General features: G+C 33.5%; 1 protein-coding gene across 1 annotated transcript; it reads right to left on the bottom strand.

Annotated features, from left to right (window-relative positions):
* Window positions 1-512: 512 nt before the first annotated feature.
* LOC124847774 (callose synthase 7) lies at window positions 513-26,080 on the bottom strand. Its single transcript, XM_088116676.1, has 43 exons — window positions 25,224-26,080; window positions 22,805-22,905; window positions 22,396-22,508; window positions 22,226-22,313; window positions 22,021-22,131; window positions 21,749-21,910; window positions 20,856-20,942; window positions 20,628-20,719; window positions 20,153-20,276; window positions 18,725-18,859; window positions 18,546-18,622; window positions 18,346-18,436; window positions 16,524-16,652; window positions 16,279-16,396; window positions 15,805-16,136; window positions 15,610-15,662; window positions 14,942-15,002; window positions 12,956-13,040; window positions 12,813-12,862; window positions 12,614-12,700; window positions 12,219-12,323; window positions 12,016-12,110; window positions 11,847-11,928; window positions 11,588-11,751; window positions 11,369-11,492; window positions 11,171-11,265; window positions 10,971-11,067; window positions 10,729-10,880; window positions 9,302-9,411; window positions 9,107-9,217; window positions 8,948-9,016; window positions 8,665-8,851; window positions 8,461-8,572; window positions 5,356-5,478; window positions 5,144-5,262; window positions 4,954-5,037; window positions 4,521-4,633; window positions 4,170-4,399; window positions 2,265-3,062; window positions 2,120-2,170; window positions 1,679-1,864; window positions 1,010-1,264; window positions 513-903 (listed from the first exon to the last, which is right to left on the bottom strand). Exons 1-42 carry the CDS (start codon window positions 25,432-25,434, stop codon window positions 1,025-1,027), a joined length of 5,754 nt encoding a protein of 1,917 aa, XP_087972802.1. The 5' UTR covers window positions 25,435-26,080; the 3' UTR covers window positions 513-903; window positions 1,010-1,024.
* Between the last annotated feature and the right edge of the window lie 1,838 nt (window positions 26,081-27,918).

The following is a 27,918-nucleotide window of genomic DNA, read 5'->3' on the forward strand; positions in this document are numbered from 1 at the left end:
AACCTTTGGTTGAATTACAGGAGCACTTTCTAGGATTCTACCTTGAGGACAAGATGTGTCTTGATGGGGAAAGGGATGATACGAACCAACAGAAAAGGCCCACAGTCAAATACGTGTATAGAAATAGATACAAGCGTGATGCAACGAATCAAAACTCAGGAGGAGAGAAATAACAGAAACTGCACAACTAGCAGCATGGAATATGCGTCACAGGAAGTTAGTTACAAAGGAAAAATGCTTATAGTGGAGGGAGTAGGGAACAAGGAGGGGAGGACAGTGGGCTATGGAATGGACTAGAATTTTGGGTGTTCTTTGTCTCTATGATATTTGTTAATACAATAACAAAATTGGTCTTGAATAAGTTTATTAGACCAAATTTCATAATATAACTCGTATTCCTTTTGTCTTTTGTGTTGATTTCATTGCTGATTCTTATCAGTCTTCTACGAGTAAAAGTTTGCTATCTTTTCGCAATGATTCTTTAGTTCCAAATACTGAATGAAACAATCAAGACGCACAAGTAAAGAGAAAATATAGCAAGCTTGATTTAAGATACAACATTCTTATCCCTTTGAAAATCCCATCTGAATGTAAACTACCTGAAACTTAATACTTAAATATTTGTAATTAAATTATACTGTAATGAGTAACAATGATGTTGACCTCTGAATCCTCTTTATATTGTATGTAACAAATAAATAAAGCTCTCTTCTTTTAGCTCATACATATACATTGCTGATACAGTTTTGCAATTTCAAAATGTCAAAGTCCTGCTTTTGTCATCTGTCATTCCTATTCTGTCAGTAAAATATAGTAAGAAAAGGGAAAGGGAATCCTATGAACTCCCAAAAATTCTAGTATGTTGGAGATCAATTTCTCTCCAATCTGAAAAACTTCAAATTCCTGCCAATAAGTGGAAACACAGAAAACCAGTGAGTTAAGTAAACAAGTATCAATTTCTTTCATGCATGGTACAAAAAAATCTTTGATGCATGCAAGATTACCTTACCCATTCAGTAATACGTCAATCAGATTTATAAGTGTCCTTCTTTCCAGCAAGAATCATTGAAATTTGGAGCCCTCTACTAAATGCTTGATTAAATAGCAACCGGGTTTGAAACTCTGACACAAATGTGAACCATGATAAAATAGCTGTTGGCAAGAATATTATTAATCCCATTACATATTCATAAGCTCTGGATAGCTCTTTCACTGAGTCCCATACTTTAGCTCCTTTCAAGCACACCTTGCACGCTTGTGCAATCTTGAATGACAAAAGAAAAAGAAGGGAACATCAGTTTTATTTGATGAATGAAACTCTTCCTCAGAAAAATTGTCTAGGATGGAGTGCAAGTAAAATATATAGCAATATTTCATCAATCTGACTCAGACATGTTAAATAATGGTTTTATTTGGACAAATGTTTTCATAAGTACTTATGGGAAAATAAAATATGAAAGGTAAAATGAATTTAGTTTCTCACAAGCTAAAATCAACTTATGTATTTTGGAAAGTTAAACGAGAGTTTCTTTTCATGTAAATTTAATTCATTCTTTCCTTACTTTCTTCTCACGTAAGTGCTTATTGAAAACTTTATTCAAATAGGGTCAATTTGAGAAAAAAGACAAAAAGTTGTTCTTAATTAATGCTTCTCTAACGTGCAGAAGTTTTAACTTACCAGAATAATTGCCCATCCAGAGGGCATGAAGGCAATAATGGCAGCAAACAAATCTGATATGGTGAGTCCACACACCACAAATAATACAGTCATGACTGACAAAAAGCCAAGGAAGAGAAGGGCCTTCAGAATACGAAACATGAGCTGAAAGTCGGTGCCAAATCTCCGTCTTCCCATTGATACCATCTGATATATATACAGACAGCAGAAGACAAATAATTAGTACAGCAGAAATGTGAACTAATTTTAACTGCAAGTGACTAAATTGATCTAAAAGCAACCTTTATTTTATGAAAATAAATGTTTAAAGGCTAAAATTTAAAAGCGAAAATTCACTTTAGTTAATAGTATTTTGTATCAAGCAAATGAATAGGCTTAAATTGAAGTAATAATAGTCTTTTAGGAAATCACTCTTGATCCCCAGTTAGAATTTGTACATACCTTCAATACAATAAGTATTATTATTAGAACTGCCCAAGAAAGTCCAAATACCTGCAGCGAAAAACCAAAGGTTGAAGTAATATGGTGCCAATAAAACTTGCAACTGTTAATGGGATTGGAGAATGCACATAAAGAGTTACTATACCAGCAACTCCTTGTGATGATGAGTAATATCCATGTGGTAGACAATACCATAATGGTACATGAAGAAACGAAATGCAAGAATTATCTCTAGTATTTTCCCCCTGATATTTGAGTGTTTCATATGTTCATTTTCTTCATCCCACCAAGATTCCCAGCTTTTATCAGCTGAAATACCAATGCCACCACGATTTCCCATCCACCGCTTCCAATCTGTCCAATCATCCACTGTTTTTTGCCAATCAAAGCCAGAAGGATTAAACAAGAAAGGAGCAAATAACCAGGAAGTGGCCAGAAACCACATTGAGATTGTGATGAACAAATAAAGATGTGAGCTGCGATATGACTCCCCATAGACTTCGTAAACAATCAATAGTATGAGTATCTCAAGGCCCTTCACAAAATGACTTCGTGAGTACATCCTGTAGTTATCGGCAAACTTTGCATGGAAGACGACAAACCCACGACCAGTTGGTCTATATTTAGAGCCCCCATGTAAGAGTGTCCTTCCATAATAGTGAGCTTTTGTTCCAAGCTGGAAAGTAAAGAACACAGAGGCTAGCTGCAGCTGCATGATGATAAAATCACCCAAGGCAGTCCGAAATCCCTTCTCCAACCCAATTTCCATAACCATGGGCAGCACAAGCAGTAAGCCCAACTGAACAACAGACTGAGTTGCCAAAGCCTCTTCAAGGGCTTTGCTCTGATGTATGTTTGGACTTTTAAGAATTTCTCTCTCAACACCACTCAAAACCATATATAAACGTCCATATAAAAACACATACACAGTCAACACAGTAATCTGAAAAATTCACAACGTCCAAATACAGGCGTTAGCATAAGTCTATTTTAAAAATAAAAAATAGAGTCATGTGCTTCTGTATTTAGTTGTCTGGTAATATCTGTAATTGTATTGTACGTGCTAGTTTTGCAATATTTCACTACACAGTCAATAAAACATGCCAACTTAAAAATTAAGTTGATTGTTGTATATTTCTTTGATATATAGCATTTTGTGTCTTCCACTTTCAAAAAGTCAACACAATCTCAAATGAATCTGAATTAAACTAAAAAAAAAAACCTTCAGTTTTTCCTTCAAAGTTACATGCTGATATGTCCTTCAAAAGTGTTGGTTACCAAATCAATCTTTCAATGATTTAAATTGTCACCGTAGTAGTCCTCTATATATTGTGTCACCCAATTATTTCCACAAAGATCTAAAATTTTACCACATAAGTTCATGTGGAAGACTAAACATAATAAATATTTGAAAGACTAAACATTAGAGCAAGGCAACTCTAATATCTAGTCACAAATTTTTTAAGACTATATATGGCCAACATAAGGTTTCCCTAAACTAAATGAACTGTGTTGGAAGTCCCATATCGACTAAAGATAAGGCCAATTTAGAGTATATAAGTGGGTGCAAACCTTATCTTACAAGCTAGTTTTGTGAGGTTGAGTTAGGCTTAAAGTCTACCTCTTAACATGGTATTAGAGTCAGTTTTAGAGCCTAACCTAGAGATATTTGTTATTTGGTGGACACATTGTTTCATCCGCTATTGGACCACCCATTAATGTCTAGTCTCACACATGAGATGCATATACCTCGGCATGAAGGGGGTGTTGGAAGTCCCTCAGAGTATGTAAGTGGGTGCAAACCTCACCTTACAAACTGGTTTTGTGGCCTTGAGTTAGGTTTAAAGTCCAGTTCTTAACATGAACCATACATATTAAATACTTACTAAGAAATGTCTACACTTGTTTTATGTTGTACACTGTCTAGACACCGAGTGCTTTAATTAAGCCTTAAGAAATCACTCATTACACGAAAAATTGCAGATAGATTACTATCGATATATCTTAAACTATCAAGATAAGATCCCCAAAATGTGATTTGATTAGTTACCATGCTACTGAAGTAGAAACCAACTGTTGTGAAGTAGAATGACAACATTCTGTAGAAGTCAAATCGTCGTCCAAGTCTGTAAACATCCCGACTAAGTGATTGTTCTCCATTTCCATTTGCAACCTTAGCCTCAAAGAGTGATATCTGATTCATGCCCACATCACGACCCTTACCAACTTGAATGTATTCATGATGTGTGATAAATCCTTGACGTAGTGTTGAATTGAACCCTGTGAATGTCAAGCATAATTAGTCAAAAATTCTCACCCATAAAAATTACCAATATGGATTTCAATTGAAAATGCAATCAGAAGAAAATTTGATTGGTAGGATATCATTTGTTATTAATACCTGCAAATATATCTTCGCTTAAGTTTATAACTTTTGATGCTTTGCTTATGCCACCTCTTGTTATGTGGAAGATTCGGTCAAATATATCAGGATGACCATAATGAAACCGGACCCTACAAATTCAGAAATGTGGATTACTTAACTGAAGTAAAGAAAAAAGGTTAGTTCATACAAAGCAAGACTGTCCTATTCTTGCATGAAGTTCATTTGCAGCACAGAGTAGTGACCTGTCTGTGCTCAATTCATGTTTGAAGCCTAAAGGAATTTTAGGTGGGAAAGTCCATAAATAATAAAGTGAACCCTTTTCTTGTACATTAACTAAGCGGAAGAAACAAAATAGAAAATAAGGTAAAAGGTGTGAAAACAATATGAAAAACCCTGTGGATTATCATACTTGCAGTCAGTATAACAGGACAAAAAAATTGGGACTAACCTTAATGGATTTGCCAAAATTCTTTGGCCAATGGTTACAAAACTTGTCTCCTGGTTTGACATAAACCAAGCAAGTGAAGAAACACTGCAGAATAAGAAAGACATAAGCATAGATAACTTGTGCCGATTCAAGTTTGATGATATAAAAGTATAAATTTTCTTGATCATTAAAACATTAATTCAAGGCAAACCTTCCAGTAAATATATGCTCCCTTATACCCAATATGGTAGGTTTCCGTCCCCCACTACGTCTTTTTCGGAATTCTTCCAATACATTTCTCATTTTGAAAGCTTCTTCATAGTAGTTATCCTTAACAGAAGAAACAATGAATTAAGAGGAGCATTGAGTTATACAAAAAGTGAAACATAGTTTGTATTAAATTGAAGTCCAGGGAAAAGTTACCTGATTCATGTCTATGGTCTGCAACGCTTCTCCTCGAGTAAATATAATGGCATGATTTTGGTTTTCAGGTTTCCCTTCACCAATTTCTGTTGGAGGACCAGGTAGCTTGATGCGATATATTTCCTAATAATGCAATAGAGGATAATTTGAACTAAATTTAAGGCTGTTCAAATCAGAAAACCAACTTAACATGAATTGAGCAACCTGTGCACAATGTCAAACTATTTCATCATATATTTAGGCACAACAGTTACGCACAATCGAAAACCCCTTCAGGTTATCCTTTATACCATGCAAATAATAGCACATAGCATGATTCAGTTTGTCACCCTAATCGTATTTTATTCTAGAATTAGTGTAGCTGTAAGCACATATTTCCATTTGCTTCAGCTCTAAAGTATCTACTCCATATTGGTTTCTCCATTGTTAAAGAACTGGTTATTTACTGTGGATAAAAACAACATAAGGTATTCCTTTTAGTTGAATTTCTGTCTACTTTCTGTCATTCACTTCATTCTCCATATGTTTGAATTAAAACTTTTAAAATATGTGGTTTTATGTATATACAGAAGAGAAATAGAGAAGAGATCTAACTTAGACATATTACAAGAGCACTAACCTATATTTATACTAATTATGACCATAAGTTATAATTAGGAGAAAGAATAATATTAAGATAAGAAAATATAGGAAAATCTTACGATATGATAAGATATTTTTAGATATTTTCATATAATTCTAAAATCCAGATTCCAAAGCTTGGAAGAGATTAAACCAGGAGAGTTACAGCAGCTTTTCCCATGGCCAGCAATGAATAATCACATTCAACACAATTTGATTAATTTTATAGAAGCCTCCAACCAGTTCAGGATTCTCTAATCTACCAATCAAACTAAAAAAACACATCAGCATGTGGTTGGCACATGCAAAGGGCATCAATTGTCTTTCTATTGTTAGATTGAGTGCTATACACTTAGCCAAAAGTTATAGCTTATGGTCAAGTAGAAAGAATTGCACTAGACCATAAGCTATAACTTTTATAAATTAACTTTTGACTATAAATTAATTTTTGGTTTATTGTGAAATTAAGTTAGACTTAAAGTCCACTTTCTAACGTAATATCAAATCTTACCCTAAGAAGCTGTTAGGGTATAAGGTGGGAGGTAATGAGAAGGAGAAGAAAGGTAGGAGGGAAGTGAGACCGAACGGTATTGACCGCAGACCGAACGGTATTGACCGCAGACCGACCGGTGGATAAAGGGGAGCGATCGGGCCGAACGATGGACAACGGGGAGTGACCAGGCCAAACGGTGGGAGGCAGGGAGCGACTAGGCCGAACGGTGGGAAGCAGGGAAGGACCTAAGCCGAACGGTTGAAGAATCACCATCTTAACTGTGCGGTGGTTAGGGGGGGCGAGAGCTAATTACAATAAAAGGAGCCACAATAGGAGAGAATATTTAGTATAAGTTAATTAGAGTAAATAAATACATATCCTAGGGAAATATTCAATATAAGATATTTATAAGTAAGGATATATGCTAGGATAATATACGAGGGATATTTATATTAAATATAGAGATATTTATATTAAATGCAGATATATTCTAGGGAAATATTTAGTAAGAGATGGGGCGGGAAATAATTAGTATAAATAAAGTTAGAGTCTAGGGTTAAGGGTATGCTTTTGGATTTTGTGAATTTTGTAAAGGAGGTTATGCTCCAGAATAGTTGACGGAGGTTAAGCTCCCAATTATTAGAAATAATTGACAGAGGTTATGCTCCCAATTATTGTTTGTTTTCTATTTGATTCAGTTATTCTTATCAATAAAAGAGGTTTATTCATTCATCTTTTATTGTTCTTTGCCTGTGAGAGTGTGTGAGAGATTGTTCTAGTTACGCTTCCCACTCGGATACGTAACACAAGGTCTGTTGAGTAAATTGTTTCACCCCCACTAGTGATTTTGAGCCAGCATTTCAATCTAAAAAAAAACCGGGAAGGCCGCCTAAGACAAAGAAACAATGGCAGTGTTTAGTTTAGAATATTAGGAGTCTTTTAAATTAGTAAGGGGCTATTTGGGTCAGCTCATGTGAAAGCTGAACCTTGGTTGAAATTTAGGAATAGAATCCAGATATGATTTTATTTGGTATGATTGGATGCTCGATTGTATTAGGCTGTATTTTTTTATTTCACAAACCGTTTTTTTGGTCTGCCTGCTTTTACATGGGTTTGATATAATTCTTTTTCCTTTTTATCTTGGTTTTTACTGCATCCGTACTCTAGAGACACATGATGCTATCTGGAGTAAATTTTAAATAAAATAAAAAAATCTAGCGCTGACAGTGTAAGGTGTTTTTTGCAGTACAATCCAATCACAAATTGTCATGTACGGTAAATTTGTTTACTTTTACAACAATTAACTTAAAAGCCATATTAATGAGCCTCAACTCAACACAATGGGCCTCCAATATATTACAATCTAATATTCAGTGAAATATTAAAGAGAAAGAAAGATTTTATTAATTTTGAAATATTCAGCAAAGTACATAATAATAGACAATCTGAGAAGAGTTATTTGTAAGGTAGCGCTATTGTGCTGACCCAGCACCGATGTAACAGTTAACAAAACAGTTGTAACATGAGAAACTGTTGTAACTAACTGAGATATAGTTACAGAGATTAGGATCACCAACTACGGAAACTATGTGTGGACTACACTAGCTGATACACGGATACAATAACATCATTAAAGACACCTGGCAGCAGGATAGTATAGAGGATGGTACGGAAAGTTATAGTAAAGGACATATTAGGTGTGCAGAGGAGGTAGTTTTGGTAGTGGCTAGGGTCACAGGGCAGAAAAGCACAGCTTCTTTTATATTTTTCTTTTCAGTTTAGCTTATGATATTTTCCTGCAATTTTCATTGTAATCAGCTTGTTCTCTGAACATCTTTTGTATCATTTTTATCATAATTTAGCATAATTTTTTATTGGTTGAGCATAAAAAAATTACACTGCCAGACAATAGAAATTAAATTCCATTAAATTTTGAAAAAAAAAACAAAAACTCAGAAACAAAGCATAAAGCAAGGATGTTTTGTCTATACCTCATCATACTTGTCCCCTCCCTTGACAAGAACAGAGTAATAAACTTTCTGAGATTTTCCATCCTTTGTCTCTTCTGTTTCATCTATGTACGCAACCCGAAGGGCTGGATACCTGCATGGAATGTTCCATTTTTCCATTCAATCTCATTGCTGTTTTACAAATACAAGAACTAATAAAGTTCAGCGCTGGTTGTATTGACTCACATTAACATCAGATTGAGAATGTTATTATAGCAGCTTCTGTCTCTAGTATTTTTGGACTTCTTCTGAGAACCATACACTTGACAAGAAACAACATAGGTGAACTTTAAATCAGCCATAGCTTGTGCATCTTCGAAAAGCTTCTTATTTGTGTCAAAGGAATTCATTGTCCGGAAACCTTCAGAGAGAGCTGCAAGGGAAAAGACATATATTTCATTTATAAATGAAAGCCTTATGCATATCTCAAAATTTTAACTTGAATACAGTATGCAAATAGAGAAATAACCATTGTCTCCTGCAGATTCTATGAGGCACTGAAGGATCAAAGCTTGCCAATAGTACATCATTCCTCTCACTAACAAAAACAAGAAGTTGAAAAATAACATTTAAATTGGAATGAATATTCAAATATAGTATTGACAGTACTGTTCATTACAATCAAGACCTGTTCGATAGAGTGTCTGCCCTCTGTAAGATGCCCACTGGCGCATTAACTCCTCCTTGTCTTCTTCAATATCGTCACTTTTTAGTCGTTCATGGAAATTGGCCCATTCATCTACAGTACATCAGTTTCAGTCAATAAATGAGTGCATATATACAAGAGGGACAGAAATATAAGTAAGCATAAAAAGGTACTCACCAGGATATATCTTGGTTAGGTAGAACAAAATTGATATCCCATCTTCATTTTCCTTATTGAGTTCTTCATCAGAATATAGAACATCTTCTTTGAAATAGGGTGTCAGAACACTGAAGCAATATTCAGCTAAGTTATATATAACAGTAGTAATTGGGAAAATTGTTAGGATATTAACACTAATAGTAAAAGTTTAGCATCATTTGAATATGCTGTGAAGTGTATTTATGTTTTACGTTAGAATGTTCAGTTGCAGATAGTTTGGCCAGATATTAGTGAATTTGCCACCTTAGTACACTCTAATTATTGGTAAAAACCAATAACTAACAGAGCTTGTGATTAAGTTTAAGCACAAACTTCTCCCAATAATTCTCTCAGCAAAAGTAAACAATGATCCATATATCGAGTAAAGTCAACATGTAGATACATGGATGCAGCCACAAGAAATGAGGTGTCAACATATAGTGCTAACCTAATGAGGACTATAGCCTGTATAGAGATGCAATAGAATTTTTATCTTGATTTAAAAAGAAACAATAAAGTGAAAATCATGATGAAAAAGGAAATCTAATGAGTATATAAATCATTCTTCTCTTTTGAGCCAATCAAAAAATGGGTTTAGTATGCATTGTGCATAAAGGAAAACCCATCCGTCCATATCAAAATTTATTTGTTTGATATAAAATTGTTCATAAGCCTCAGCCCAACAGCTTAAGCTTTTATGCAAGTTATTGTTTGACATGGTATAAAAGTTTGCATGACCAAGTATTCAAGAGTGGGCACAAATCTCATCTTACAAGTCAGTTGGCTGGAACTAATCCTAAGCTCTAGATACCATGTTAAAAGTGGACTTTGAGCCTAACTCAACCACACAAAACCGACTTGTAGGATGAGGTTTGCACCCACTTATAAACTATGAATTGGCCTTATCTTTAGTCGATGTGGGACTTCCAACAGTATTAAAGTCATTTGAAGTTTATCCTAGCGAGATTTATTATTTGTCGGACCTATCATACCACCCAATATAGGATCATTATTGAATCACCCATTAATATCTAATCTCATGTTGAAGATATATATGCCTCGATGTGAGGGTTGTGTGTTGGAAATCTCACATTGACGACTAAAGGTAAGACAAATTTATATAAATAGGGTACAAATCTCACTTTACAAACTGATCTTGTAAAACTGAGTTAGGTTTAAAATTCACTTCTTAGAATGTTTGATCTTTGTTGCCCTCATTCATCCAATAAATTTCAACACAAAATAGAGTATATCAATGAGTAAATCCGTGCTTTAATCCCAAAGCACTCTTGTTTGAATTGGTGGGTCATGTAAAACCATTTTACGAATTTTTCCTTCAATTTAATCAATATTCATTCTATTTTTTCCCTTTCCTTTCAATGTATTAGTCTATCACAATGACTGACCTGAAGGACAACATGTCCCGAACTTTGGGAGCCTTTGGCATATTCATAAATAAGGAGTTTGCAAAGAATGTAATACGGCGGCGGGCTTCTATATTTTGGGGAACATTTATGGCTGATTCCTTGACTGTTAAAAGCAAATGAAGCCTGATAACCTACAGAGAGAAAACAGAAACTGGTAAGCAATTGTACATTAAAAAAAGAATAATGTAATGGGTTCACTATATTATAACTGTCAAGACTACCTTCTCCATCACTTCTTTATTGTGTGTAAATGATGTGTCAATGTTGACAAACCTCTGCCCTCTCTCTAAATGATATTGCTGAGGTGTTTGCAGAAGCCTGGAGAAGGCAGAACCAAACCAATATCATAAAAAAGTACTTACTATAGGGTTTAAGAAAAAAAAAACATAAACCAAAGTTCTAGTCACTGTTTCAAACATACCAATGGCCATCAACCATGACATCTTGTATGATAATTTCTACAATATCTTGCAGGACATTGACTATTTGGGATTCAAGTTTGCCATCTTCAGATCGCTGCCAATAGGTGAAAAATAATATTTTTAAGACCTGAATAAGTCTTACGAGAAGGAACTGAAATGTACTGAGAAAAAAAGGTACGATGAGTGGGAAAACCTACCAGTAGGGTTAAGAACTTCTCTAACTTCTCACTGAGTGAAGGTAAGCCACTCATAATGAATTCCTTGACAAATGTTTCGTCAAGTATACACTGTTCTACTTTACCACATATACTGGTCACAACCCTGTCTCAGATGGAAGAAACCCAATACTCATGAGGATTCCAATAAGAAAAAAATTACATGGGTGAACAGAGGATATACAAGTATTTCTCTCTTACAGCCTATCTTCTTGTTCAAGCAGAAGGTTCAATATGATGTCCTTGAGAGTCTCATAGCATTCAACAACTGCTGAATACATATACCCATCATTCTTTATCTTTCTGAACAAATCATCATCAGTCTCCTTCTTATAATCTTTTGCCATGTCAACAGCAATAGGAATCTATCAAATTGAAAATTTTTAGAAATGAAGCAAAAAGACACGTTCATTCAATCATAATAAACTTCTGGCCATAGGTAACCACTCATATGACACACCTTACTAGCAAGCAAGAATGGAGGCCACTGAATTACAGAAACATAACTTGCACTGTATGGAACAAGAAGCAAATCTCTATCCCTGGACAATGAGTTAAAAATATAATCACAAGCTTGAAATTCAGGACCAGGCATGCAATGCAAGAAGTATCAGGCCAGTAGTTTGAACCTATTACTGATGAGGTCTTCCTCTCTCATAGAATTTATAAACTTATTCCAAACCTGAGAGAAGTATGCAATATTGTTCCGTTCATAGGTCTCATCCTGGCACCGAAAATTCATTCATAAGACACCAGATATTTATTCAACTTTTATGTAGTTATATAATTTTATTGTACATAAATACTAAATTTTGAAACATGAACTGCATACCGATTCCTCCTGTTTAGTCTTTCTATCTCTTCCTGTCCAAAAGCGCTGACTAAAAGCTACTGGAACAGACTGAAATCTAGACCGTAGCATTCCAAGCGTCCTTATCTAAAGATGCAAAACATTAGGAGAAAATTACAAAAAACAATCTATGTTGCATGGTATGGGTACAAGTGCTAGCTAAAATAAGATACAATACATAAAATGACAAAATTTAAAACATAGGATACATTATATATTAAAATATAATGATTATAAATTGTGTATATGCTATTTTTCTTGATTTCTTTATTTTTCTTAAATATATAACATGATATTTATATTGGTTTTCCGTCACCATCCTATTATTGTATGTCTTTAATATGTTGAAAAATTATAAAATTTTGCAACACACTAACCTCTCCCAAATGGCTGAAAGCTCCAACAATGCCACCAAACAGAGTGGCATAAATAGCATACCATATTTGAGTATCCATAAAATAAACCTATATATTAATAAAATATTACAATGGAATGAATTAATGTACCAATGTGAAGGGAGAGTATTGGAATAAATTGAAGTTCGTTAGCCCAAAATTCCTTTCCTACTATACTTACCAGAATAATTGGAGCCCATATTGCAATGACAATACAAATATTGTGAGTCTCTGTAGCAGTTAGAGAATGTTAGTTGAAGCTAGCTATGCTCACAGAACAAGTAGCAAAGATAGCTAGATGTGAAAAGGACAAAAAATGTTTACCATTTTCTGGAAAGAACTCATGCCACTTGTAGTTATCAATGGACATCCCCATGATTAATTTTGTGGGTCCAATAAGGGGCAATATCTGCAAAAAGTTAAATTCAGTATGAAAGAGAAACAAATTTAATGAATTACAGTTTAATATATTTGATTAGTTTCGTACAATCATGACATGGATATAAAGACGAATAAAGAAAATACATGAAACATGGCAAAAATTTGATAAAGCATTTACTGGGAATTGATTTCATTATCCTTGTAAAGTTTTGTATGTTGGGTCTATAAAGGAGGAGGTTCACTGAGAAGACACAACACCAATGAGACTTAAACCCAATCATATAAGGGATTGACACCACTTTGTATCAGAAACCTTAAGACAATGAGTTAATGTATTTTACCTTTATATAATGCTCTACTTTCTCATTTTTATTCAATGTGAGACTTAAACTCACTTAGAATTCTAACAAGATGTTGACACCATGTGCTATTATCATCCATGTAATGAGAAAGTTTCCTGATTAACATAGTTACATGATTTGGTAAATGATTTAAGCCTAGCTCAATCCTAAAAGACCATCTATTAAAATAAGGATTACCTCCACTTATATACTATATTTTGCCACTATCTCTAGTTGACTTGGGTTTTTCCCAATACACCCCTCACATCTACTACTACAGGGTTAGCTACATATATAACATGGTGAGTGGCTTTTTAATGACTCTATGATAGGTTCTGAAACCATCTGGAAAGGATTGCCGGTAGGTGTGTGTTGTGTATACACAAGTCATATATTTCCCTATATAATGTAATCAAATCATATTTTTTAACATTCTCCCACAAGTTGGGACATATGAATGATATGAGTCAAATGTATGATATGACATTTTAGTCAGAGGGTATGGCAACTGCCGAAGAGCAAAAATGCTCTGGTACCATTTTAGTAGATGGTTTAGATCTTACTTAACCCTACAAAACTGTCTTATAAAGTGAGAATTGTCCCAACTTATATTTTGTGTTTTGGCATTGTTTCTAGTTAGCACATAATATTAAAGCTCAAAATTGTTAGCATTAAGCTTGTCTATTTGAAGTATATATGAGACTGTGATAGTATCTATGCAGAATTTTACAAAAATAGAACTTAAACATTGATATATAATTTTAAACAAATATTTCTTACTAACACAATATGAGTTTGCTGCACCCAATACGGTTTAAATCATATTGTTTAGGTAAGGAAGGAGAAAACGAGACAATAGAGTCCCATAACATAAATATCGTATATTTTTTACGTGATGCCAAAGACAATGCACTAACAGCCCTATTTATGGTAGGAATCAATTACCAAACTCCTAACCCTATTTATAGTAATCTATTACTCATTATACTTGTCCTCTAAAATATTATGTAGATATTCGAACAAACTCCAAAAAAAAAACATGATGGGTTAAATATGCATTTTACTTTTGAAGTATAATTGTATTCTAACTTGTTATCTATAAGACCTTTGCTTAACATCAGGTCCCTGTAACTTTTTTTATTTTTGTCCTTATTATTTTATTTTACTCCTCGTAAATATCTATTTTTATGATTTAGTTCTTGTTATATGTAGATTATTTGCTTTTGGCCCCTCAAATATTTTGAAAGAGACTAATTCAAAACGAACAAAATATTTCAGGGACCAAAATGAAAAAAATAGATATTTTATAGGGACCAAAATAAAATAACAAGTACCAAAACTTCAAAAAAATAATTTATTGGGAGTAAAAGTCATACAAGGCTTAGGAACCAAAAACTAATTATACCTTGTTTCAGTGCAATTTGAAAGGATATTTTTGACAGAGAAAGCAAGCTTGTAATTCAAGATTTTAATCACTCTTTTTGGAGTTCAAGGCATGTTTTCTATCACTTACATGTGTTTTATTGTCGTCAACAAGCCATGGAAATTAGAAGAAATTTAAATAAAAAATCAATTACATAAATAATACCTCAACATAGTAGCTGAATGCTAGCTTGCTAATCAGCAGCATGATCCAAAAGAGGGTGTACCTGCCATAATAAATTATATTTTAAAGCCAAAAAATATGAAAATATACTTAATAATAAAAGCATCAAATTTGTACCTATGATTGAATTAAATACCCAATTATTAGTCTGAACAAATTTTAAGAGAAAATAAAAAAATTGATTTGATGTCTCTATGTGGGCCAAAATAGTCTTTTAAAACATGTGATGAAAACACTAAAAGGAAGTTTACAGATATATTCATCAGTACGTCTTTAACTAGGAGAGTAAGTGCATGTTTGAATATTTTCGGGGTAAAAATTCTTTGTTCTTAGCTTCTTGAAAAAGCTTTAAGGAAAAGAAGAATATAACTTTCATTGAAAAAAGGGTTCCCTGTATAATAAGTACAAGTATCTTACAAAGCATTTAATAAATCAAATGGTGTTTAACATAACAAAATACAATTAGAATAGTACAGTCCTTTATAAATATCATATTTCAAAAGAAAAGATTTGAGGAGCACAAACGAAGCCAACTAAAAAGAAAACATTTGGTTGGAGGAAAACGAAGGTTTCAACCTTGAAATCATCCCCCTCCATCCCACAGAAAGAACTGGATTCAAAAAGGAAAATGATAATAAATTCTCACTCACTTCAGCAGTGAGAACATGTTCTCATGCATGCCTCTTCCTACGTACAACTTTGGCTGCAGCATGGTCAATGTTAGACAAAGCACACCAAAACCATATCTCAATTAGAAAATAGAAAGAAATGCAAAAATTAATACATGAAGCATCCATTAGGTATTTCCACAATAAAATAAACAAATAAATGAATGTATTGCGGACCTGAGCCCACCACATCACAAAGGTGAGGATTCGCATGTTTGAGCGCTCCAATTTTCTCCGCAGAGGAGGAAGGAAAAAGAGTATTGTAGCCACTATGTTTGGAAACATATATAATACAACAACATAGGTATAGAGGGACTGATTCCCCCAATCCCCAGCCCAACTAGTGACAAATTTTATAAGCCCTGATGGATTCAGTAGTGAACTGGAATAACAGACTGGCAAAACAACAACCCAAACAGCTGCTATCACAAATTTCAAAAAATATCGAAGCAACTGAGTAAATTTCATGTTCTTCAATGCATTCCATGTCAGAATGATATCAAGAGTTACTGCAAATAAAAGTTATGAGAAAAAAGTTAATAAATGATACCAGAAAGTGCTCCTAAAACAACATAAAGAATATAGTCATTCTACATTAATAAAGTCGTGACACAACAAAATAGTAATAGTAATAACACAGGAATCAAGTACCTTGAAGAAAATTGAGAAAAGCGTATGTAATGAATATAGTCGTAACATTTCTGAAGACATCATCATCCATAAACACCCCAACAAGTCCCAAGGAACTCCATCCTATGATAATCATTGCCTGAAACAAATACTTCCATATTTGAAACAAATTTTGCATGGTGAAGTTTACACACGTAACCATAGCTCTAGACATTTAGTTAGAGTCAACATAAAGGACATTCCACAGGTCCAAGCACTACAATTACCTGTAAAGCCAATATAAAGAATATCCACATTCGATCAAAACTCCTATACAGATGCAAAAATGTACGAACTTCGACAAAATTTGTTTTGGGCTTCCTCTTACCAACTCCAGTGTTGCTTTGGCTACGGCGCTGTCATTGAAATTTGTACATCAATTAAAGTCTCTTTCAAAAGAAATGCAAGTTCATCTAACTAGGTAGTATTTACATAAACTTGTGTATAATTAATGCAACAATTTTATTAGTGGGCAAGGAAAATACAAGTAGGCTACATTTATATATATATATATATATGTGCAAGGAGAAAAAAGTAGAATAAGTAGAATAAGTACAAAAATCAACATACAAATAAATAGCTAAACATGAAAAACCATTTCAGCCTGAGCAATATTTTACTAAGACATATCCTAGATCCAATATCAACTATAATATTATTTACACACCAAATTCAATAATGCTAAGCAAGAGAGTGATAGACTTCTTTGATCAAGAAGTATATCAACACACTCTTCTCACACGAACACACACAAAAGACAGCAAAAGAATGTATATTATTGCTGTAAGAATGAATCAACAAATCAAGAATTACACAAGGAAGCCTCTCTCCCTCCACTGGAACAATGATCCAGTCTAAACATTACAAGTCAAAAAAACTAACCTCGTATACAAACTATATCCCCTATTTATATTAACCCCTCTCCGATACAAAACTTCCCTAACAGCCAACAACCTTTCCCGCAATTTTCTCTTTTTCCTTTCGTAAACCTTTAATGCTTTATCAAAGAGGCTATGTTGGGACAAACTCAAGTCTTACATTAATTAGAGATAATGTCAAAATAATGTATATAACTAAATGAGACAACTCTCTCGTTTCACTAATTAATTTTGCAAGGTTGAGTTATGTTTAAACCCACAATTATAAGATTCCTCCACTTGGATTTTCTGCACAAAGTACTGTAGGAAATATAAAACATGAAAATGCCTCCACCTAGCAACTTAGCTTTTAGGAGAGATAGTCCTTCAAATATCTAAAACAATATAATATTTACCCAAAAAAATGTATCCTAATCTAAATTTCTGATGCAGGAATCCTTCATGCGGATTCTATGAGAATTGGCACTTCATATTTATAGTTATAGGATTATTCTTGCTACAGCCCTTTGTTTCAATATAACTTCCAAAAACATAGTGGCATCTTGTGAACTATTTAACCAACCCCAGCTTGTGGAAAAAGTCTTAGTTGTTGTGGCTCTTCTTATATCTTAGGAATGAAAATGTCTTAATAACTAAAATCATTCTTCACTAAAACCCTGTTCACTTGAATGCATTTGAGAGAGGGTGATTGAATGGATTCGAGAGGATTTGAAGGTAAATTTTTTGTTGTTTATTTGAGTGAATTTTGGAGGTAAGTGAGTGGATTTGGAAGTAAAGTTTGGGAGAATTAGTGTAGAATTTGATTGATGTGATAGATTAAAAAAATTTACTTCCAAATACACTCTCACTTACCTCCAAAATCCACTCAAATAAACCACAAAAAATTTACCTTCAAATCCATTCAATCACTCTCCTCCAAATTCATTCAAGTGAACAAGGGCTAAAGGGGCAAAATAGGATATTATTAGGCTCATTGGCATAGAATATAATAATATGACACTTAACATAAGATGATAAATTATTCAAATAAATAGAATATGAAGTAAACGATATACTCAGATAAATATTCTTTTATTCTAACTACATCCAATACATATGAGAGAATTTGACTATTGGAAAACAGCAAACATATGCAGAATGTAAAGAAGAGAGAAAGAGAAGATAGACAGACCCCATGTCTTGTGAGTGTCTCGTCTGAATGCCTAAAGAAATCTGCTTTGGGATCCCATGGCCATTTTAGATCATCGAAACATCTTCTGGACCTAGAAAAGGACAAAAATTTGAGCTTCGTGTTATCCAAATGCGTACAAAAATATCACTGTTTCAAGAGTGTTAAATAGTTGATAAGTAAAAGTCTAATGAAATGTTTACCAAAAATATTCATTAAGATCATCATAGTTTCTCCAGTTGGAGTGACTTGCCTTGCCTTTGTTGTTTCTCTTTGCTTCCTTTTTCAACAAATACAGAAACAAGTTTCAGGCAACATTTGAACACACACAGCAAAACAAGTTCCAGATATCATTTGAAAACGCACTGCACATCATACTGACCTTCATTAAAACTTGATATATAGGACTAATAACTTCCCTCAGAAAATATTCATCATCACGTCCTTCTACTAGCTCAGTGCTTCCAGTCACACGAGAGGGATTCATGTCTAATATTCTATAGACACTATGGCACATCTTTGACAGGAAAAAAGCGAGAATTATTAACATAACACCAAACCATCTAGCCCATGTTTGCTATGTTGCTCGGTTAAAACATGAAATTGAAATTAAAAATTTGTGAAACTATAGGGTCAGGATCAGTGCTATAGGGTAGTAGAGTTCCTATCCTACTACTAGAATAGATAGAAAGATGCTGGAACTAGGTCTGTCATTAGGTAAAATTTGAGGCACGCTCAGAATAGGTCTGATAGGTCTGATATTGATATGGCTTTTTCTGTGTAAGTTGTTTGAATGTTGAATATTAATAATAGATACGCTATTATTTATTTATGCTTGAATACTAGGATATAAACACTTTTCTGTTTGAAAATGTTGCTTAGCTTCCCAAATCATGTATATAGAGTTAATTCCGGGTCTTTCATCTTATAGAGTGTTTAACTTTGTCTTTTCTACCCAATGTGGAACTTTGACTCACACTTGGATTAATCCCAAGAATCTCTCCTCAAAGGTGAGTCCCATTTGATATGGTATATTTCCCCCGGGTGTATGGTGACCTACTCGTACCCTTGTGGTTATGGTGTTGTTCGAACCATCAGCTCTTATGCCATTGATGGGTTATTTCATAGAGGTGGGTATTCAATGGGAGATATTATATATATGTATATGACATGAATTTAACCCACACATATAAGAGATTGACACCACTTTTAATTCAAAACCTTAAAGCAATGGATTCATGAGTCTTTCATCTTATATAGTGTTTAACTTTGTCTTTTCTACCCAATGTGAAACTTTGACTCACACTTGGATTAATCCCAACAGAAGTTTCACATGATAGTATTTTTTTAAAATTTGTATGATCAGAGCATCATGAGAGAAGTGATAACCTGAAGAAATATTTTTTCTTTGGAAAGGCATTCAGCTAGAACATTAATTTATGGATAAGAAAGTGAATCTTGTTAGTGTACGCAATAAGGTTTTGTCTAATTAGAATGACTTTTTGCAAATAATTAGAATGATATTAATTCATTAATCTGAAAATAGAATCTACAATGTTATTTTTATTCATGAAATATCTTCTACGTAATTTCAATAAGAAGTATGGTTACAGATGGAAGCTATAACACTTGTTATGTTATTGATGGAGATGAAATGATGGTAAATGATAATTTAAAAAAGGTAACAAAAACATTTTGCTAACATAATGAAGCATAAGCTTGTTATGAGTAATTAGAGAATGAGATTAAGATGATGGACTCACAGTGCAGGCACAGCAGAAGAATGAATGCTAGGTCATAGAGAACTTACATGATGGAAAATATAGCAAATACATTCAGGCATAAAGCGGATATTGGAAGCTTCTCCCCATATTAGAAGATAAAGGGCAATATATATCAGCTCTATCTGTTGCAAGTCATAATCTTCTAGAAACCTAGTGTTAAAAAATTAACAAAAAATGAATCAATAGCACTTATTATATAAAACGGTAAAAAGCACAATTTTAGAGTATCTTTGAAAAGGTTTGGAGAGAAAGGGAAAGGAGGGCTAGTTTACGGTTTTCAATTGATAGCTATAAAACATTTACATAAAACAAATAAGAGATGATTGAAAGGTTACTTGATAATACTTCATGTTTTTTTCTTTCATTTAAAAAAACGTTCAAAAAATGTTAATTTAAATTGAAAACTTAACCTTCCTTTCCCTTTCCAACTGCTCATTCCAAACATACTGTTAGGGTACAAATCTATTGGTTTTATTATCCCAAAGTAAAACATTCAATTACCTAAGATTGGATTCACAACGCACATAATGACACCATGACTCATAATTTTTGAAAATTGTTCCCATCAACTTTTCTACAGTTTCGACATGAAGCTGCAGGAAGCTTTGTGTTAGCTTTTACAATGAGAATTGGGAATGTAGTTATAACTCTGAAATTAAGCATCACCCTGCCCATTAAATACAAAAAAGATAGGAAAACAAAAGTTTTATGTGGGAAATAATAGTTCACCTGAGAAGATGATTCAACCCTGTCCCTTATATTCAAGTTGGCAAGTAGTAATATAAGGTGCTCCCTTTGATTTGCCACATTTCCTTTCTTCACATCCCAAAAGAGAAGGAAACAATATCAGATCATGACAAATATACCTACCTGTATTTGTCATTGGCTAATTGCAATAAAAATTGAGAAGCATAACTTTCATACCAAGGATAGATTCAAAATGAAATAAGGAAGGATCGGCTAAATTGAGCTCTTCAATCTCTTTATAATTTATTAATAAAAGTTCATCAAATTGTTCATTTTCCATGTTTGTAGTGAAAAAAACTAATGTCATAAAAGGTTCAAGGAGAATATTTCCGTTAAAAAGCACTGGCATTAGCTTCAGCCACAAACAGACAAACACTCAAATGCTTAGGCTCTAAGAATTGCTCAGACATATTTTCACTACCAGCAATGAAAAATATATTTTGAGAACCCTTCTCAAATTCCAACCTAAGTTGAAACTATGGTTCATACCTATGAAACATTTCTATTTCTAGTCCTTAATATATGTTAACACAAGTTTAACTGAGGGCATATTTGGAAACACCTTTTGGGGAGAAACAGAAATCATTAGTTTTCTTAAATATGCTTAGAAGAACATAGAAAAAAACATTCAATCCTTTAATCAAATAGTAAAAAGTAAAAAGTTGATTCCAGGTCTTATACGAATACAACTTCTAGAACCCAATCATCAGTCCAATCTAGATCTCTTCATCCACCACCAACTTAAACCAAGAACCCTAATTCTATGGTAATAATAAATGTAGCTCCTTATTCTCCCACATTTGTAAGACGGACAATTTCCAATCAAAATGAAATTAGGAAATAGAAGGACGAGGGAGAGAGAGAACATCCATTACCTGAAACCCAAACACTGAGGCAATCCAATCAAGTATATCATTCACTTTTTTAAGCCTCTCGTTAGGCATTGTAGAATCATCATTAGATACATCAGGTCTTGCAGGAATTACAGGCATTGGAAGATTGTCCACTTTACCTAAAGCAGAAATTGCTGCTTTGATCTTTAATTTTCAAGAAAAAAAGAAAAGCAGATTAAAACTTTAAAATTTCAGAGAAATTATATTATTAGCAGAAGTAAAAGAAACAATGCATATATCCCAGACACACAAACCTCGGGAAGTTCCATGATTGCTGGCTTTACACCGACAGCATATAATGGAAGGATGTTATAGTGTTCATATTGTCCCCTCTTATGCTCAACATCCTCAGCATACCTTCTTGTCTGGCAATAAAACAACATCCTTAGTCCAGGTCTGACCTATTCTTACTAGAATTCTAAAATTTTAGTCATGGTAGCCAAATCAAGCAAAACAAACCTTCTCCTCAATACTTTGTGGAGCTAACATAGTCTTCAGCACTTCATACAATACAGTGGCAATCTGAACATTCTTGGCCATCTCCTCACTTCAAGAGAAACATCAGAACAAAAAAACATCACATTACAATTCACAAAACTTGAAACCACAAGATTTAGATCAAGCCTCACGGTCTTTGGCTAAATTCTCCTTCTCGGATTTTCTTCTCATAGAAATGTTGGTAGTAGTTCTGCAGCTCCCTGGAATCACTTCTTTTACTAAGTCTTTCTGTAAGCTCCCCTTCCTGCAACCAGGAATTTTAAAAAATGTCTATACATCAACTACTTGATTCTCATTTTCCAGGTATATATTAAGAAATGACTTCAGTTCTTATTTGAAAAGGATCAACCAATATAATCATTGTATAATGTTTTTCCTGATATTGAAATGAAAAAGAGAAAACCCTATCAGGCTGAGAGTAATACAGAAAATATAACTCAACAGGACACCCGTCATTACCAGCATATAGACACCAGAGGAAACAAAAGAGAACCTTCTATAACTATAAGATCTGTAAGAAAATAAAAATAGCCAGTGTACCTTTTCAAGTTTGTGCAATAGGTAAGTCTTGAACTGACGAACACCACGCCCACCTGATGTTGGATCCATTTTGTGGGCCTTCTCAAATGCATGGAAGCGACCTAATTTAACAAGCAGACATCAGTACCATATACTCTTCTCTGAATAGAAGGTAAAAATACCTTTGATATACTGAAGGAACGCTTTATTTTATTTTTCTTTTAGGTGTTAACTTTGAATTTGTGTTCACCATCAAAGTAAGAATTCAGAAAGCAGAATCAGGCTTCAATGTGACACTCTGCAGTAACTAATAAGGGATTTTTTGTATATATTTTTACTAAAATTTATTTTTTATATTCTTCCTCTTCTGAATTCTGTTTGGATTATGTTAAACAGTTCAAAAATTTAGGTTTGTCAAAATTGGCCATAGAAAAAAGGATTTCGGATCATAGCTGAAGTGAATCTCCCTCATGGAGACTAGATAGAAAGAGTTTAGTTTCTGCCCGAAGACTTTGAAATCTATCTGAGTAACCACATGTTCTTTTGAGGATGAACTAAAACAATTTCAAATAAGTGACACCGGCAGTCACCATTTTTCATAAACAAAATCTTTTATAGCATATAAAATCCAGAACATGGTTTGAAGCAAACATATATGAAATCTTTTTACAGAGTATTTATCAATTCAAGAAGCAAAAAGGAAAAGAAAGGATGTCAGTTTAGCAGAAGATCTATCTGCACATTTTTACAGGAAATATTTCTCTAAATCAATGGTATTACAAATCAGAAATGCTGATAGTAACATAAACAGTGTAAAGACAACTTTAATTTTTTTTTCTTCATTAAATACTGCATGTCATGAGATACGACAAGCAGAAGAATTACTAGACGTTGGTGTTCACAAAAATTGCTCTAGTGGCTATGCATGCTTGGTTTATTTTATTTTGAGAAAATAATCATTTATTTTTCAAGAACACTCAGAAAGCTGTAAAAACAAGAAATTTTTTCTTCAAAATAAGTTGAGCTAAACATACAATAATAAACTTTTTCTTCAAAAAATTATAAATAATATAGTGCAATTGTAAAAGGGAGAAATATTAGTATGTGTTTGGCAGGTCTTCAGTCATAAGGACAACCTCAGTGGTGAAATGCAATGCTAAAGATATAAGCATCCATTGTAAGGGTTTCAATCAATCAATTAATGAAAATGAACACTGTTTTAACTTGATAATTATTGCTTAATTGAAAATCAATATTGTTTTACGTCAATTTCATGAACATTTGAAGTGCCAACAGATTACTTTCTTTTGTTCACTAACTTATTTTCATTGAGTGATTATTTGGCCATTTTAATTGTTCATTTCCTTTTCCCTAAGAGGATTTATTTCCCAGTCTTTCATAAAATCCCATCACTAGTTACTACTACATTCTTCAGGGGTCAGTCCGGAACAATGCATTCAAGCCAAACATACTTTCATTTCAAAAACATGTGGGATCTCCACCACTTTGCATAACCTTTATGATATATAGAGTTGAGAGAAGAATAGAAAAGAAGAGGGACCGGAATGTTTTAGATTTTGGAAAACATAATTAGTGGTAACCAGTGATCCTCTTAACTCATTTTCATTTCTTTGTAATGGTCTCTTGCTTTCTTATATTCAGTGCAGTGGTAACATCTCAGTTACCAACCACTTCCATACTTGGAACGGTGGTTAGTTCCCTTATACATGATCATATTGTTTTAATCTAGGCTTGTATATCAAGATCTTCTTTTAATAGAACACTGTTTCAAAGTCCAACCGATGCTCATCCCAAAATTTGTATTTCATTTGGATAACAGTACTCAACAAGATAAGCACTAAAGCTCTGTTGGAAATCCAGTGATGTGATTTAACATGGACACAATCTGCCACTTACTTTCTTATTTATATACAATTCCTTATGCTGATAATTTAATGTGTGAGGTGAATGTTGGATGTGGCCTCTCAGAATGAACTGGTAAATTTTCTGCTCTCTTTTTTTCTCACCCCTCATAAACACACATGTAAACACTTTATTTATAATCACTCAAACTATATAGGGAAACCTAATAATGGCTAAAATGGAGAATATCCCTTATTATAAGCTGTACATATTTCCCTAATAATGATTATAATACCCCAGCCCTATTAACTTTTGCACTCTTCTCTTCCATGATAAAAATTATTCTTTCATTCTAAGAAATGAAGAAAAGAAAAGGACATATTGCCCAAACGATCCAAGGAAATCCACACAGCCTTATATACTTCTACTTTCATACACAAAACACCAACCATCCCTGGTAAACATTCCCCGTCCTTAAACACCTACTTACAACACCACACCTCACTGTTTGCACACATCAGGCAAAATTTAAAAAAGAAAATAAATCATGAAAACAACCCAATGAAGAAATACTCACAAAGATAGGCAACTCTGGGATTTTCCTCCTCAATCTCAAGGGCTGCTCTGAGAATAGGCACAAGCACAGCAAGTGAAGAAGGCACAATCTCACTGTCCACCACACCCTCCTCATTTCCCAAGTCCACATTTCTGGTAGGAGCCCTCACCATCCTCTTTGATGGCTGCCTGCCAATCTCAAAAGGACCCTTTGTGCCACTGGTGCTGGCCATGGTCCTGCCTCCAACACCACTACAGCCAATGCAACAAGGTTCAAGATTTCTTCCTCAATTTTCTTCTTCTTTCTCTCCTTCACTACCCCGAAAGCACCACAGGTATTGGGGTTTGATTGAAGAGTGAGGGAAGGTAAAGTTGCCATCTTTTGTACTGGGGTACAAGAAGGAACCAAAAAGATTGATACTTTGATTGAGAGAGAGGTTTTGGGATTGCTCTGGTAGCAAGGGAAAAGGAGGGAAACAATAAATAAATAATTATCAAAATAAAGAAAAAGGGAACAGAGGGTGATGCAGCAGCTACTCTTTTTTGCTCAGTGCTTTTTCTTTTGGTGATAAATAAACAAAGGAACAAACCAGAGAGGAAAGCTCACACTTCACACATCAGATTGCAATTTCATTGTTTTTTTTTTTTTTGTTTGGTTTGTTCTTTTGTGAGAAAAGTGAGTCTTTGAAACTGTGATTTGACGAATTGTTAATCCTTACATGCCAAGGAAACTAAGCTAAGGACCTTGGAGTTTGGAGTTGCTATCAATCATTATGTTTTTTTACGGAAAACATGTAACAAAAAGAAAAGTGGTTTGTGAGAGGAAAGTCTATAGTGTCACTGTATGTGTGCGCACTCTGTTCTTCTGCAATCCTAGAATCGTCACAGCGTCTTTGTTTGTACTAAGTTTCCCCAAGATTTATATGCTTTGATGGATTAATTTATTTTTGTACTTTTAAAATGAAAAAAATATATAGAAAAGCAATTAGTTTAAATACTTAATCTCCCAATTATTCATATAATTCGAAAAAAAATTAAAATCAAAATATATTAGCCTTTTAAATTTATTGTTTAGAGATTAAAATAATTTTGTAAATACATTTAAATTTTTCAAATTTAATGTTTAGAAACTAAAAGTATTTTTTATTTAAAATTAAATTTGTAACATTTAATTCTAATAGCATAATATTTTAAAATAAAACATCTTATTATGAATATTTAGAATACAATGTGTATGGTATATTAGTACAGTCTTACAATATAAAACTACACTAAGCGCGAGCTTCTCGTGTTCACAAGACTTAACTTAAGTAACTTTATCACTTGAAAACTTTCTCATATAATTTCTATATTCTCAAATGGCATAGATTCATTTTCACTAACAGAGAGTTTTCCTTAGGCACACAACTCTAATAATCTTATCAATCTCTATGAGGTTTAATATAGAAAATTGGGTCATCTAAGTTATACTATTTTGTCTCACTTATTTAAAACTGGTTTGTTTGCAAATTAGCTAAACATAAAATGCTTCCTTTTCCAACCAGTGCTCATTTTGCTTCGTCTTGCTTCGAAGTAATTCATAGTGATGTTTAGGTATGTATCATGTTGTTTCTCATGCTTGTTATAAATATTTTATCACATTTATTGATGATTATAATCGTTTTACTTGGATATATTTTCTTCCCTTTAAGTCTGAAGTCTTTTCCATGTTTAAGAAATTGATGGCATATGTGAAGACTCAATTCCAAACAAAATTCAAATTTTGCACTCTGATTATAGCGGTGAATACATGTCTAATGGGTTTCAAGAATACCTTCAACAAAATGGTATTGTATCTCAACATTCTTGTCCTGATACTCAACAAAATGAAATTGTTGAATGTAAAAATCGTCACTTGCTTGATGTGACCCGCACATTACTTCTTCAAGCTTCTATTCTATCCAAATTTTGGATGGAGGCTTAATCCACTATTGTGTTTTTTAATTGCCTTCATTCTATAATTATTGTTTTTTACTTTTCTTTCCTTCGTCTTTTTAAAACCCACCATAATTATAATATTTTACATACATTTAGGTGTGTATGTTTGTTCATTTACCTTTGCTTGAAAGGTATAACCTTGGGGCACAATCAATCCAATGTGCTTTTTTTTGGGTATTGTCCCTTTCATAATGGTATTTTGTGTTATGATGCTTTTAATCAACATTTTCACATTTCCAAGAATGTGACATTTTTTGATAATCAATTTATATTTCCTTGCCTTTATCCAATTCAAATGATGTAGTTATTCTTGCCATTTTTTCTACATTATTTCAATCTATAAAATGTTTCCAACCTGGCATCACATATATAGGACAACGTTGTCAACAAGTTTCTACATCCCCTTCTAACTTTGAACCACCACCTGTGTTTGTACCAATTATATCACAACGATCTGGTCGAATATCTCGAGCTCCTAATAGGTATTCGCTAGACAGGTATGCTTCTTCTCATAATTCTCTAACAATTTCGCTTTCTGGCCCATTTATTTCTACTTGTTACTCAACAATTGTTAAAGGTATATGTCGCTAGACAAGTATGCTTCTTCTCATAATTCTCTAACAATTTCTCTTTCTGGCCCATTTATTTCTACTTGTTACTCACAAACTGTTAAAGGTATATGTTGGGTAAAGGCAATGAATGATGAACTTTAGGATCTACAAGAGAACTTTACATGGGAT

Source organism: Vigna umbellata, chromosome 5 (assembly GCF_029865625.1).
Source record: "Vigna umbellata cultivar VRB3 chromosome 5, Vumbellata_1.0, whole genome shotgun sequence".
In the NCBI taxonomy this organism is placed as follows: Eukaryota; Viridiplantae; Streptophyta; class Magnoliopsida; order Fabales; family Fabaceae; genus Vigna; species Vigna umbellata.